A 16,924-nucleotide genomic window follows, 5' to 3' on the forward strand; every position below is an offset into this window, starting at 1 on the left:
AAGCATGCTATTTAGAGCGGCAGTGAATAAAATTAAGATGGTAACCAACGTTCTGAAAGAATATGGTATATGAAAAGATTTATTATAATACTTCTTTTCAATTATATTAGATTGTTATCAAATAAAATCATTTGTTTCATTAGGCATAACCTTTCTCTATCCTTATGGTACTTGATACTGGTTTAATAGATAATCACACATACGTTATACAAACTGATGCAAGCAAAGTATTCAGACATCATGGTGGAACTAACAGTAATTTGGTCGATTATTTCATTCATATGAGATTCTGACCAATAGACAGCTACAGAAATAAAAATTAAAGTGATTATTTTTTAATGGTTTTAACTTCCAATCGTATAGTAAGATTTTTGATCACGTGTTTAATTCTGTCCAATCAGATTATTATTATACTGGGAATAATCTACTGTAGAAAATTACCGTTAGATTTTTTTTAAGTAGATTATTTCTGTTTAATTGCAACCAGTTTCCTAGTTTTGACAACTGTCACATTTAAGAAAATATCCATAATATACTTTTAGTTCTGCATCTAATGTCAAATTGTAACGAGGAGAACACAAAATGGCAAATTTAAGCGCTCGATTTACTTCGGTAAGATTATTTCATGAATAAAACTGTATTTATAAATAAATTGACTAATATTTTATTAATATCTTCATCTAAATATTTGTTAAACTGTGCTTTTCACTTTGACAAGTTGAAAGATGTGTGTCACATTAATTGAGATCAATGTCACTGACTGTTTTTATATAAAGACTTGAATTTTATATGTAAGTATAAAAAAAATTCTTACGAATATCACACGACAGTAATAAATAAGAAAATAATGCTTCATTTTTTCTCAAATTTGTTGTCATTGGGCAATAGCCACTCGAGCCCTACCGGCTCTCGTGTCTATTGCCAGACAACAAATTTTCGAAAAACTCGCATTATTGTCAATTTATTCTCACTTTTTTGTGATATTATACCCTATAATTTTTGATAATATCCCGTCGTCAAGCATTACGTCAGATGCCCTTCGTTACTATGCAAAAATGAACATTCAGTGACATTAATGACAATTAATGTTTTACAACTTGTCACAGAGAACACCAAGAAACACGTTTAGTAAATATTCAGATGGAGATATCAATAAAATATTAGTTAAAATTATTTAAAAAGACTTTATTCATGAAATAATCTCTGGGAATTACCCGCGATCTCTAAAATTATTATCGACTTGTTGCCCTCGCGCCACTTTGACATAATTAAAACTGTCAAAGTGTGAAATTAAAACTGTCAAAGTGTCACTCGGGAAACAAAATCGATAATTTTAGAGCTCTCGTGCAATTACTACTGAATATAAATCTTTACTTGTAAAAGGGCCACACAACACTCCTTATGGAAAATTGGCCCTGGTCAAATTTAATGAATGTTCGATCAATGACAATTCTGAGTGCGTACATTAAAACATCCATGGGACCTACGTCTGAAAAACTATTATTCTGACTCTACAGCCTTCTTATGTTACTGAATTCAGATGTTCGGTTTACGTTAAGTGCACTAATTCGCGGTCAAGTGAATGAAAATACGTATTATTGAAAGAAGGGAGACTCATTTTCTTGACATATTTGCGTGTTGTTTATGAATTCGTGGTCAAAAATAGATGCATGGTATATGTATTTAAGTCTTCAGAAGACCTTCGAAAACTTCTCAGAAAACTGAAGAAGTGCGATAGAAAACGTACTGCTAGAGGGACATAAGAATTATCATGAATGTGATAATATGAAGAAAATTCATTTGGTGATTTTCCTGGTTTTGGTATCATTATAACCTGAGCTTTTTCCATAAATTTGGAACATGTCTCAATCTAAATGCAGCATTGATGATGTTGGTCAATTTGACTATGGCTTTACGAGGCAGGTTTTTTAGTAATTCTCCAGTAATTAGACATATTGTCTTTTATTTCATCAGCTACTTCCTTCGGGGATGTTGGTCTGATTCTCTCCTCTGTCTCATTAGGCTCGATCGATATTTGATCATTATTTTGGTCATCATGCGGTTTTAATGTATTTTCTAAATATGTGGCAAATATCCTTTTGCTAGATTTATGATACTGGTTTAATAAATAATCACGATTTTAGGTTTTCCCCATGGAGATGTACAAACTGATACAAACAAAGTATTTAAAGAACATGGAATAGCTAACAGTAATTTGGAAGAATATGTAACTGCACATAAACCTTTTACTTGTGAAATTTGTTGCAAAAAGTTTTCACAAAAGGGGAATTTGAAAGGACATATTCTGAGCGTCCATACTAGAGATAAACATTATGCATGCGAAATTTGCTCTGACAGGTTTTCTCGCAAATCCTATTTAAAATCACATATGAGAGTACACACTAAGGAAATACACACCGGAAAATCGTTTACATGTAAAATTTGTACTAAAGAGTTTCCACACAAATCATTTTTAAGAGTTCATATGAGAATACATACCGTACATAAACCTTTTGCATGTGAAATTTGTTCCAAGTTGTTTTCGCGTAGATCGAATTTAAAAGAACATATGAGGGTACACACTGGAGTAAAACAGTTTGAATGTGAAGTTTGTTCTAAATTGTTTTCACGGAAATCTGGTTTAATACAACATATGAGACTACATACTAGAGATCCATTTCAATGTGAAATTTGCTCCGAATCATTTTCACAACTACTCTCTTTAAAGAAGCACATGAAAATACATACTAGAGATACGCATTTTACATGTGAAATTTGTTGCAAAAGGTTTTCACAAAAATGGAATTTAAAAGAACATATGAAGATCCACACTGAAGATAAACCTTTTGAATGTGAAATATGCTCTAAAACGTTTTCAACAAGATGCTCTTTAAAGGAACACATGAGATTACATACTGGAGATAAACCTTTTACATGTGAAATTTGCTCCAAATCCTATACACGAAAATTAAAATTAACGGAACACATGAGAATACATACTGGAGATAAACCTTTTACATGTGAAATTTGCTCCAAATCCTATACACGAAAATTAAAATTAACGGAACACATGAGAATACATACTGGAGATAAGCCTTTTGCATGTGAAATTTGTTCTAAATTATTTACAATCGGGTCCAGTTTAATCAACCATATGAAGATCCACACTGAAGATAAACGTTTTGAATGTGAAATATGCTCTAAAACGTTTTCAACAAGACGCTCTTTAAAGGAACACATGAGAATACATTCTGGATATAAACCTTTTGAATGTGAAATATGCTCTAAATTGTTTTCACAAAGAGGCTCTTTAAAGGAACACATGAGAATACATACTGGAGATAAACCTTTTTCGTGTGAAATTTGCTCCAAATCGTTTTCATATATTTCTAGTTTCAAAAGACACTTGAAAATACACACTGGTTAAAAAATTTCTGCTACTATTTATTATAATAAGTGTATAATCCAAGAAGGGATAAGTGTGAACGGTGAAATCATCAATAATTTGCGATATGCGGACGATACAGTACTCCTAGCTTCTAGTCAAGAAGATCTGCAAACACTACTTGATAGTGTCATTGAGAGTTGTAGGGAGGCAGGTCTGGATCTGAACATACGGAAAACCAAAATACTCGTAATAAGTAAACAACAGCGTATCTACTTCTTCAAGTGCCATCTTCGTTCCGAAGGTTGGCGATCATCAGGGCTATACGTATTTTCGAAACTGCTGACCGAAACAATTCGTTGTTGCTACAGCTATACCATTACCGTAGATTCTTTAGCCAGGAGTTTCGTCTTCTTCCTATGGACCTTTTTCCTGCTATCTTTCCTTGCATAATTATTCGAAGCAGTTCATATCTTTCGCCTCTTGTAATGTGTCCTAAGTATTGCAGTTTTCGTTTTTTGATCGTAAATATGACTTCCTTTTCTTTATTCATTCTTCTCAAAACCTCGACGTTTGTGACTCTCTCCGTCCATGATATTCTCAAGATTCTGCGATACATCCACAGTTCAAATGCCTCTAATTTTTTGGTATCAATCTTTTTCAGCGTCCACGACTCCATTCCGTAGAAGAGCACAGAAAGTACGTAACATCTCATCAGGCGAAGTTTCATTTCAAGGCTCAAATCTCTTCCACAGAACACTCTCTTCATTTTAGAGAATATGGATCTGGCTTTTTCTATTCTTATTTTGATTTATGCCGAGCTATCGTTGTCTTCATTTATAAAAGTGCCTAAATATTTGTATTTGCTAACTCGATCGATAATTTCATTGTGTAAATATAAATTTTGGACATTTCGTGTTGATTTCGATATTACCATAAATTTAGTTTTCTTTATGTTCAAAGATAGTCCATATTCTTCGCTGCAGTCTGCTATCTTATTCACCAATGTCTGTAGCTCTTCGAGTGTTTCTGCGATCAGAACGGTGTCGTCGGCAAATCTCAGATTATTTAATCTAACACCATTTATTTTAATACCTATGGATTGCTCAGAGAGTGTTCTATTCATTGCGTCTTCGGAATAGAGATTAAACAGGGTTGGTGACAGTACACACCCTTGTCTCACACCTCGCTTTATTTCAATTTCTTCAGTGGTATTATTCCCTACTCTCACTACCGCTTTCTGATTGTAGTACATATTTTCTATTAGTCGGATGTCTCGTTTATCTAAATTCTTTTCTGGCAGGAGTCTGATTAGATGATCATGCTGCACTTTATCAAAGGCCTTGTTATAATCTATGAAACACATGAATACATCTTGATTTATGTCAAGACATCTTTGAGACATAACGTTCAGTGCAAGCAACGCCTCTTTTGTTCCGAGTCCATTTCGGAATCCAAACTGGGTATCATTGATGTCCATTTCCAGTTTTCTGTGTACTCTAGTATGTATAATTTTCAGGAATATTTTCAGTACATGGCTCATCAAACTGATTGTACGGTAATCACTACATTGTTTGGCATTCGTCTTTTTTGGTATAATAACAAAGGTGGATAAAAGCCATTCTTGTGGTATTTTTCCTGATGTGTAAATGCTATTGAAAAGTTCAACTAAAATGCGGATCGAGTCTTCTTCGACCAGTTTAAGGATTTCCGTTGGTATTTCATCTGGACCTGGGGCTTTACCGTTTTTCATTCTTTTTTATGCGTACATTACTTCCTCTTCCGTTATTTCTGGACCTTCGTCTCCTTGTATGTTACTTAGTTCAGATTGTTGTCTATCATCTGCAAAGAGTTCTTCAACATAGTTTTTCCATGTCTTCAACTGTTCTTCTATTTCTGTGATTATGTTTCCGTTGACATTATACAGACTATTTGGCTGCTTACGTTTTTGTGTACCTTTTGTGTGTTCTTTCACTTTTTTATGTACATTAAAAATATCATGTTTTGCCTGCAATTGCTCTATTTCTTCACATTTTCTTTTATAAATATCTTCCTTTGCTATTCTGATTTCTTTCTGTATTTGTTTATACCTTTGTTCGTTTTTTCCTTTCACTATTCTCCGATTGTCCATGAGAAGAAGGATTTTATCAGTCATCCATTTTTGCTTTATTTTTGGTTTTCCTTTGGTCAGAATTTTCTTCGCAGGACTTGTTATCGCCATTTTTACGTTTTGCCATTTTTTATCTATGTTGTTCGTTGGCTGAGATGTTTCTTTTTGATGAAGTATTTTCAAATTATTAATTATTAATACATCTTTGCAGTTCCTCCTTTACCTCCAGGTTACATAAATGACTGACGTCTATCTGGTTTGCTCTTCTTTTCTGCTCCAATCTTTTTAGTTTAATACTCATTTGCGCTACTAGAGGGTTATGGTCTGAATAGACATCTGCGCCTGGGTAAGCCTTAACGGATTTTAAGGAGTTTCTGTATCGTTCGTTTATCAGTAAAAAATCAATCTGGTTTCGAATTATTCTTTGGCCATTGTCCTGGGGTGATTTCCACGTATAAAGTCTTCTCTTTGGTAAGTTGAAGAATGTATTAGATACAATCATGTTATTCTCCTGACAGAATTGAAGCAGTCTGTCACCTCGTTCATTTCTTGTACCGAGTCCGTGTTCTCCTACATGTTTGCCACTTTCTCCTTTACCAATTTTTGAGTTAAAATCACCTAGAATTACGGTGATGTTTCGTCGATTTTAATTCTTGATTGATTTCTTCGTAGAATTGTTCAATTTCGTCCTCTGATTTATCTGCAGTAGGTGCATAGATCTGTATGATATTTAGTTTACTTGTGTTTGTGTGTAGTTGGAGAAATAAGAGCCGATCTGATACTGGAGTAAAATTAATGACCGACTGCATCATAGACTTAGATACGAAAATTGCTACGCCGTGTCTGTGTTGAGTACTACTGTTTCCAGAGTAATATACTGTGCCATTTGTTGTCGAAAAACTGCCAGAATTTGGCCACCTTGCCTCACTAATGCCTAGAATGTCGACATTTAATCTTTGCATTTCTTGTATTATATTATGCATTTTGCCTGGATCATACATACTCCTAACATTCCATGTACCAATTTTTAATACTCTCTTGGGTGTTTTTCTATTTTCTTTAAGAGTGGTATTTATTACTTCACAGGGATTTTGCTGGTTGACGATCCGGGAGGCATATACGTAAACTGCAGACGCACAAGGCATGGGCGAACGATTCGGCTTTTTCCGATTAGCGGGTAGTAGAGTGCAGACGTACTTAGCCTTTATATGTCTGCTGTTTACTACGATTGATCGTGCATGCCAATATACGTCTACAATTATTTAAGCCTGTTTAAAAAATGTAAATAAAACACAGTATATATTCGTATTATCAACGTTTTTAATTATCTTTATGTACAAATATCGAATTTTACGAATTCGCGAAAAACCACTAAGTACTTATTTTCTAAATTTATTATCACCTAAACCAATGTTACTTTCTACACATAGTTGTAATTTGTGTGGTGCTCTTTTTTGTTGTTTTTTGATAGTTCTAGGTTTTCGTCCAGCCATCGATGCTCTTCTACCTGTCATGGTAACTTTACGTCTCGATACAGATGTTGGTTGTACGGATATTTTTTTCCCTTTTCTTATCACCGCCTGCTTCTTATTTTTAGATGAAACTCCTGTGTACTTAAAAGCACAATGCATGCCTGATATTAAAGACTGATTTGATTTGGCATATTTACTACAGTTCTCTAAATATTTCATAATAGCGGGCCCAAAGGATTCAGGTTCACTTTCAAGTTTTGACATAATTAAATTCGAATGTTCTGCCCATTTATTTTTAATCTCTTCTATATCAATATTACCCTTATCATTAAATTACATGGCATTAATATTTGCATCATCACAAATAATCCTCTTTTGATCCTGTTGATTTTGGACAGAAGAATTACAAGGAAAATTGTCCTGGTTTAAATTTTTTGTTGTATTTTCCTTGATTTGCAGTGTATCAAAAGTAGATGAATCTGCAATTTTTCCCAACGCTATTTCATAAAGAATGTGCTTGGAAAAAAGCGATAAGGTATTAGTTGCCGTAAATATATTATGTTTTTTCGCAATGGCCCCTTGGTGTTTGCAATAGTGTCCATTATAACCAATCGGACATGAACATTTGAAAACAGACATATCTACAACGTACCAAATTTTTTGATCTTTTGAACTGCTAACTTTAAAATCCATGTTTCCAAGACTGATAATGTTATTATCTTCATTGTCCCTTTCGCCTGGAAAATACTTTTTTGCAACAGCTTTAGAAACTCTATTATCATTAATTTTAAACTGTTTAAACCCTTAGAATCATGTAAATATACTATATAAAATGACCGATGTGAAACTAGCAGATAAAGTTAGCAGAAAGTTTTGCCTATTTTAGAACAGTAAATATGACAATAGTAAAAACAACAATAAACATATTATAAACTCTTTTTCGTATCACAGTCAAGATTTAAGCAGTATTTGAAACCAAACTTATATGTATGTATATTTTTGTACGCCTATAATAACTATTGACTATTACTGGTAAAAACGGCGGCATAAGATTCAAGACTTCTCTTTAACCGCCGGATATAAAATTTGCGTTCCATTATCACTACAATTGCCGCAAAATTATACTAACCTCTACTTCTTCTTTGGAATGTAGTTTTATTCTAAAACTACTTTGGTTTATAATGCTATATTCATAACTATTACATCTTCTATGTAATGTGTAATGTTAAATTAATAATTAATTAGTAATACTTAATATTCCTTTATTACTTTATATTACAACTGACAACTAATACTAGCGACGGTCAACCGGGAGAGGAGTGTCTACTGTCCGCCCTAGACGTGTACACTACACCACACTCCTCCCCACTAATCTTACAGCTTACCTATCTTTACAAATCTAACATTTGTCTAGGTTTTGGTACCCTAGAACTACGTCTTATGACAAGTGGTTTTATCGAACTATCACTCTCCGTTGCCGGTTCGAAATTGTCATTTTCTGAATTAGGATTATTGTTAATAAACTGAGTATCAGCATTTTCTGTTGCCATTTCCTTGTTATCTAATGCATCCGTTTTTCGAATCGGTAACATCTGAGTAACATTTCTTACAAGGTCGCCTTTCTGTGTTTTTACTTTATACATTACATTACCAATCGGCTCTACCACCTTCCCTTCCAACCAATTTTGCTTACCGTCAAACATTGAAACTTGCACATGATCATCAGGCAAAAACTGCTTAACAGTCTTTGAATTAATATTCTGTTTTGGAATTAAAACAGAATCTTTAATTACAGATAAACGAGTTCTCAATACTCTTCCAAACATAAGTTCACAAGGAGCCTTGCCTGTTGATATGTGTGGGGCTGTTCTATAACTTAACAACCACGATAACAATCTCTGCTCAGTTTCATCAGAATCAAACTTACTCGATAACAAAGCTTTCTTAAAAGATTGAACTGCCCGCTCAGCTTGACCATTACTGGCTGGGTGGTATGGAGCAGTACAAATATGCCTTATATTATTATTTTTACAAAAACTACTGAATTCCTCTGAAATCCACTGAGGACCATTGTCAGTGACCATCTGCTCGGGCAGTCCAAATCTAGCAAACATACTACGTAAACATTTAATTGTTAACCCTGCTGTAGTTTTAGACATTCGAGCTACTTCTGGCCATTTTGAATGTGCATCAACTACAATTAACCACATGAAACCTAAAAATGGGCCAGCAAAATCAAGATGAAGCCTTTGCCAAGGCTTTCCTGGCCATTCCCAACTATGTAATGGTTTTATTTCAGGTTTATTTCTTATTTGTAAACACCCCCTACAGTTTTGAGTAATAGACTCAATATCTAAGTAAATATTTGGCCACCAGAAGTAACTCTTAGCTAAAGCCTTCATTTTAAAAGAACCAAGATGTCCTACATGTAATTCAGACAAAAGTTTTTCTCTCAATTTAAAAGGAATAACAGTCCTACCTCTCCAAACAATAACGCCTCTAACAATATATAATTCATGTTCTTTACCTTTATAGGACTGTAAATCTAGTTCTACTTTCTTGTCCCAACCCTGCTGAATGTAATGAAAAACCTTACTAAGAATAGGATCGTTTTGAGTAGCTTTTGCCACTTCATCATGTGTAACAGGTGGAACTTCCATAAAAATACTGTTTACCGTAGGTATATTTTCATCTGACTCAATAGGTTCATTTAGACTTAACGGAATTGGAAACCTAGATGGAAAATCAGCACTAGCATTATGCTGTGAGGTTCTATACTGAATAGTATAACTGTAATTACATAAAATCAATGCCCATCTAGCCATTCTATCAGCGTATATGTTACCTATAGCCTTATTAGGGTGAAATAGAGAAACCAATGGCTTATGATCAGTCACTAATGTAAATGTGTTTCCCTTTAAATACAAATCAAATTTCTTGACTGCCCAGATAATAGATAATGCCTCTTTATCTATCTGAGAGTATTTCTGTTCGGTCTCTGTCAAAGTTCTACTAGCAAAAGCTATTGGTTTCTCCACAAATTTATTTTTATTACTGTTGCTAGGAAATTTATGAGCTAAACACGCCCCTAGACCAATTTTAGAAGCATCGCAACTTAAAACCAATGACAATTTAGGGTTATAATGTACTAATACATCATCTGAAGCTATACACTTTTTAGCCCATTCAAAAGCTTTGGTATGTGAATCATTCCATACCCAAGAAACATTCTTTTTTAACAACTGGTACAATACATGTAATTTATCTGCTGCATTAGGCATAAATTTGTTATAGAAGTTAATTGTACCAAGAAAACTTCTAAGTTGTTTTAAGTCTTTTGGCGGGGGTGCTTCCAAAACTGCCCTAATATGTTCAGGTGTTTTACTTACCCCCACCTTATCTATGATATACCCACAATATTCTAGCTTACTGGACATAAATATGGATTTTTCTTTATTTATTTTAATGTTAAGTTCGCTTAACTTATTTAAAACAACTTCTAACGTTTTTAGATGACTGTTTTTATCCTCATTTGCGATCAGTATGTCGTCAAGATAACAATAGACATTTGATATATCTTGAAAATGAATATCCATAAACCTTTGCCAATCTAAAGGTGCTGGGGAAGTACCAAACATCATAAATGTTGGACGGTAAAAACCCCAAGGTGTGGTTAACATCATAATTTTTTTGAGCCTCCTCATCCATTCTTTGATTCATATATGCCTTTCTAATGTCAATTTTAGAAAATACAGACATGGGCTTACCCTCACTATTTATTTTGGCAAATATATCCTCAATTACAGGAATTGGATGGCTCAGCATCTCTAGATATGGGTTTATGGTAATTTTATAGTCCCCACAAATTCTTACATTTTTATTTTTAACAATGGGTACTATAGGAGTAGCCCAATTAACCTCCTCATTTATAACTTTTAACATTTTACCCTCTGTTACTAACTTATCTAATTCCTGTTTTACTAAACTCTCAATGGCATATGGAATCCTCCTTGGTTTACACATTTTAGGAACGGCATCTGGCTTTATTTTTAATTTACCAGGAGGACCTTTTATTTCACCAGGTGTATTGGAGAATAACTTTTTATACTTATTTAGCAATAACTGTAAATCATTTTCAAATTTATTTTTAACCTCTAAAACCTTAATATTTCTCTCACTTGCCTGTTTTTTTATCAAAGGCCAGTCAATTTCAATAACATTAAGCCAATCCCTTCCTAAAAGTGGTTTCCTACCCCCCTTTTCTACAATAACTAAAGGTGCTAAATAACTTTTACCTAAAGATTTAACATTAACCTCTGTTTTGCCTAAAACTTCAATAGGTTTTCCTCCATATGCCTTGAGTATTAATTTAGATTTTTCCCATTTTAATTTAGGTAAATACATTTTAACATACCTTTCACACATCAAAGTAACATCAGCTCCACAATCAATCTCAAATAATACATCAGTATCATTAATATTTAAATTTACTTCCCATGGTTCTGGCTTTTTATCTCTCAGCTTCGTAATCTGCATAATAACTCCATTCTCTGCTTCAGGCTTCTCCGCACCAAACTGCACTTCACTATGCTCACTCAAACCGTCAAATAAACCATCAAAGATGTTTTCACTTTCTTGAAAGTTTTCATCTACTTCTTCAGAGTACACTTGTAGCACTGAATAGCCTTCTTCCTCTTCTGAATTCTGTGCCTGCTCTTCTGCACTGACTTCCTTCACTTTGCGGTGATTATTAAAACTTTGTCCTTGACTTTGCCTTGCCAAGGGCTTCTTCTTATACTCTGTGCCACTTTTACTATTACAAACCAAAGCTAGGTGTCCCTTTTTCCTACAATTATGACACTCGTCATCCTTGAACCTGCAGTTTGGCTTTATGTGTCCCTTTTTCCCACAACAATGGCAAATCGTACTGGCATATTCATTCTCCTTAGCTCGATATTTAATTTTGTTAACTTCTCTACACTCACCTTTTTGTGCTACCATCTGAGACTCACTCTCTGCTAGTTCCATGGTTTTGGCAGTGGTAACAGCTTGCTGGAAGGTGAGATTTGCTTCAGTGAATAACTTCCTAATAATTGCTTGACTTCTCAACCCGTGAACAAACTTGTCTCTAAGGGCTAAGCTTTTAGAGCAGCCACATATTCCGTAATACTTTCTGACTCTTTTTGGACCCTTAACATGAATTTATAGGTCTCTGCTAATTCAGAATGGTCAGGTTCGATATATTCCTGCACCATTTTCACTAATTCCTCATAGGTTTTATCCTCCACCTCTTCTGGGAAGCACAACTCTGTTAATAATGACACAATATCAAACCCTACATAGGTTAACAAAAACTGGGGCCAATTGTCTTCATCAATATTATGTACTTTCATTTTGTTTTTGAAAACTTGAGTATAAACTTTCCACGTCGACTTAATGTTGTCGAATGCTGGCATATGTACATTTCCTGCGTAATTAACTAATTGATATAGCTGGGGCTGTGAAGCCTGGGCCTCCTCTCCGTGTTCTGGTTCCTCTCCCGGTTCTGACATATTCCAAAAATTGTGGACACACCCGAGACACACCAGAAGCCGGGTTTAAAATAAACAAACTGTTACGTGAAACAGATTTCTGCACGTGGATACTTTACGGACTTAACACGTAAAATTCTCGTCGCCAATATTACATCTTCTATGTAATGTGTAATGTTAAATTAATAATTAATTAGTAATACTTAATATTCCTTTATTACTTTACATTACAACTGACAACTAATACTAGCGACGGTCAACCGGGAGAGGAGTGTCTACTGTCCGCCCTAGACGTGTACACTACACCACAATAACCTTCTGGAATACTTTCCATTGTTTATACTTATCACTCTTATAAAAATGTCACACCACTTAATACCAAAACAACTTGTAGCTATATACTGTTAATTGCATACGTAGAAGACGCATTCACGTCTCCAGTTTACGCGCGGGCGGAGAGCAACTACGCCGATCCTTGCCGAACTTCTACGAAATATTTGGCTATGCCTTGTGCGTCTGCAGTTTACATATATGCACCCGGGAGGCCCTGTGGTCTTCTTGTGATATACTTCCCATGCCGGATCCTGGTTTCCGATTCCCATGATCAGTGGTTGAGTTGGCTTTTTGTTGTACAGTCATGATGATCGTACTAGAGATATCCATGATGGATCTTTAATGTAGTGGTTTCTCCTTGCCTTCTACATCCTTATGCCGTTGACTAGTAAATAGTTATTCCGCCTTTAGTGCCAATTTCTTGACCCCAGGACAAAAGAGTGCCCTTTCACTTGCATACCAACCGAAGGTGGTCAACAAGTGGGGACTGCTTATTCCGGCAGTCACTCAGTCGCCAGAGCCTCGTCAGTTATCTAGCAGGGTGCACAAAGCCGCTTTTAGAAGGATGTCCAAGGTGTTATGTAGGAGCGATTTAGAATTGGCATTGAGGATCCGCCTACTTCGCTGCTACGTGTTCTAGGTCTTACTTTATGGTGTCGAGTCTTGGACTGTGAATAAAATCGATCTAAATCTCCTTGAGGCTTTCTAAATGTGGTGCTACAGAACAATTTTAAAAGTTTCCTGGGTGGAGAAGATTCGAAACTCCACAATACTAGAACGTCTCAGCAAGACTACTGAGATTATAAAAAGCATCAAGCAGAGAAAGCTGGAGTAGTTCGGACATGTAATGAGTGGTCCCAAATGTAGGTTACTGCAAAATATTATGCAAGGATAAATAGCAGGTAAACGCAATCCAGGACGAAGAAGAACTTCATGTTTGAAGAACTTGCGAGATTGGTATTGTGTTGATACAATACTATTTAGGGTGGCATTGAATAAAATTAAGATAGTTATGATGGCAATCAACGTTCTGAAAGAACATAGTACATGAAGAAGAAGATTTATTATAACACTTTATTTCAATTATATTAGATTGTAATCAAATAAGGTCATTTGTTTCATTAGGCACAACCTTTCTCCATCCTTATAGTACTTGATACTGGTTTAATAGATAATCACACATAACGTAGGTATACAAACTGATGAAAGCAAAGTATTCAGACATCATGGTGGAAGTAATAGTAATTTGGACAAATATTTAACTTTACATAAATATTTATTTGTAAAAGGACCCCACAACACTCCTTATGGAAAATTGGCTCTGGTCAAATGAAAGTTCGATCGATGATAGTTCTCAGTGCGTACATTAAAACATCCATGGGACGTAGGTCTAAAATAACTATTATTCTGAAACTACGGCCTTCTTAAGTTACTGCATTCAGATGTTCGGTTTACGTTAAGTGCACTAATTCACGGTCAAGTAAATGAAAATACGTATTATTGAAAGAAGGGAGACTCATTTTCTTGATATATTTGCGTGTTGTTTATGAATTCTTGGTTAAAAATAGATGCATCGTATTTAAGTCTTCAGAAGACTGTATCTGGGGCTTTTCGTTGTTTTCCTCGTAATACGAGAGATGTCGCTAAATTGCGTCTCAAAAGGTGGGTTCATTGCATTGCGATGGTTTGCCTTAAATAGGCAGAATTGTTTGTATTTCCTTCAGAGTTGTGACTTCTGAGCTTCACTGATGAGGCATAAGGATGCTGAAATAGCTATATGGAGATGGTGGTCCAACTCTGAATCAAATATAGGCAAAACCTGCCTTGATCTTTTTTATCTTTTTCATTTTTACTCAGTTTGAGTATTTAGAAACTGTCTTTCGGTCCTTTTCCTTGACGAAGAGAAGGTAAATGCGTGGCCTAAGCGTCCTCTATTTGCTTTCTCCTACTTCCGTCGTCTCTGTGATTATATATTGTAAAATCCGGAGATACGGGATGCAGCCAGAAAGCAGTTTATTAACGAAAAGTCTTAGATTTAAAATATTGTTTATTATATTTTTATTTCAATTATTCTAATTGTTTAAAAGGTAGTAAACTTTGTATCTGTGGCTTTTCGTTGTTTTCCTCGTAATACGAGAGATGTCGCTAAATTGCGTCTCAAAAGGTGGGTTCATTGCATTGCGATGGTTTGCCTTAAATAGGCAGAATTGTTTGTATTTCCTTCAGAGTTGTGACTTCTGAGCTTCACTGATGAGGCATAAGGATGCTGAAATAGCTATATGGAGATGGTGGTCCAACACTGAATCAAATACAGGCAAAACCTGCCTTGATCTTTTTTATCTTCTTCAGAAGACCTTTGAAAAGTTCTCAGAAAACTGAAGAAGTGCGATAGAAAATGTACTTCTAGAGGGGCATAAGAATTATTATGTCATTATTGTTTCACACTTATGCAATACCAGCATAGCGGCAGTTCCGCCTTATCTTTAGAAAATTACTGAACAGTGGCGGATCTACGAGGGGAATAATCTAAAATTCTTCAACATGAATTTAACAGAGAGAAATTATTTCAGAGATTGGTTCCAAAATGGAGACATACTCCTGGTAGACAAGGCATATCGAGATTGTAGGTATACCATTTTTACGATTACTAGGTATCGAACATAAACTGCCAGCACTTTTGGCACATAAACTGTCAACACTTTTACTACGTGATTAAAAGCAACTTTCAACTGAAGATGCTAATAATTCACGCATTATTACGAAAGTCAATGGATTGTAGAAGGAAGAAAGGGCCATTTGCGAACTATCTTTAAATTCTTTATCAATCTGATAAACGTGCAACATGCAAAATAACTAAATGATTTCTGCCGTATTGATGATACACTATTAAATAATGTTATTCTGAAGCTATTTCCTTGTGGCATTTTTATAATAAAGTATTTTCAATGGGAAATAAGTCACAATTTTACCAAAAAAATGAATTTATTAACGTTTCGACGCCCAAGTCGGGTGTCGTTGTCAAAATACAAAATAATACTAAATAAACAAAAATGTTGTTGCTTAGTAAAAAATTCTTCTAATAATTTATTTAATCTGACTTATTTATATCGGCAATTCAGGCATGTATTATACATTTTAAAGTAGAAGACTTTAAAATGATATTGCCAATATTGATGAGTTTCGTTCCTGGGACGCCTTTACTAAAAGATTGTTCATTCGATTACATGAAATCAACCCCAACTCAAGAATATCCGCCACAAAAAATCATAGCATGTGATCTGTCTTTAAAAAGACAACCAAATGCAACGATGGCAGTAAAATTCTCGCGCTAGAGATTCCATAGTAAATCACGAGGGAAAACCAGGAAAAAACCTCGTGATACTATCCCGACATCGTAAGTATTTGGGCTTACATTTAGTTTACTCTCAAAACTAATACCAAATTCTGACTTTAATGTATATATGCTATTTTAAATTATCTTTCTTTCTTTCTCCCCTTCCTTATACCCTTTCAGGTGTCGGATTTGGGTTTAATTTAGCTACATATTCACCCATCTCCTCCATTCTTTTCGGTCCTGTGCTATTAGTTTCATTTCTTCTAGCGTTTTCTGTTTGATTTTTCCTGCTTCTACTATTTGCTGTATCCATTTTTTCTTCGGCCTGCCTTTTTTCTTCTTTGTAATATTCCTTGTTTCGTGAATTTTCCTTGCTAGTCTACTAGGTTTCATTCTCATCAGATGTCCATACCAGTTTAATTGCCTCTTTATTATTTTATTCATTATTGGTTCCTGTTTAGTTATCCCTCTTATTGTCTCATTTCTTATTCTATCCCATTTGGTCTTTCCGGCTATAGCACGTAAATGTCTCATCTCAATTGCATTTATCCTACTATTATGCTTTTTCTGTAAAGTCCAATTTTCGCTTGTATACAGTATCGTCGGTATCACAATCGTATTATATATTTTAATTTTTGTTTCGTGGGACAATTCTTTTTTCCTCAGAATTGGCGCTAGTGCGTAGTACAGTTTATTTGATTTTTTAGTTCTGTTTGTTATTTCGAGGTCTATTTTCCCATCATTGGTAATAATACTTCC

The 16,924-nt window shown here is 34.7% G+C and overlaps 1 protein-coding gene across 1 annotated transcript in view; it reads left to right on the forward strand.

Moving 5' to 3' along the window:
- Positions 1-13,938, forward strand: part of LOC126890995 (zinc finger protein 271-like) — a 29,082-nt gene extending 15,144 nt beyond the window's left edge. Inside the window, exon 3 of the mRNA XM_050660175.1 lies at positions 2,145-13,938. Coding sequence (XP_050516132.1) covers positions 2,145-3,427 — 1,283 coding nt within the window. The 3' untranslated portion in view covers positions 3,428-13,938. The remainder of the gene's footprint in view (positions 1-2,144) is intronic.
- Positions 13,939-16,924: the final 2,986 nt, after the last annotated feature.

This window comes from Diabrotica virgifera, chromosome 9, assembly GCF_917563875.1.
Source record: "Diabrotica virgifera virgifera chromosome 9, PGI_DIABVI_V3a".
Classification (NCBI taxonomy): Eukaryota; Metazoa; Arthropoda; class Insecta; order Coleoptera; family Chrysomelidae; genus Diabrotica; species Diabrotica virgifera.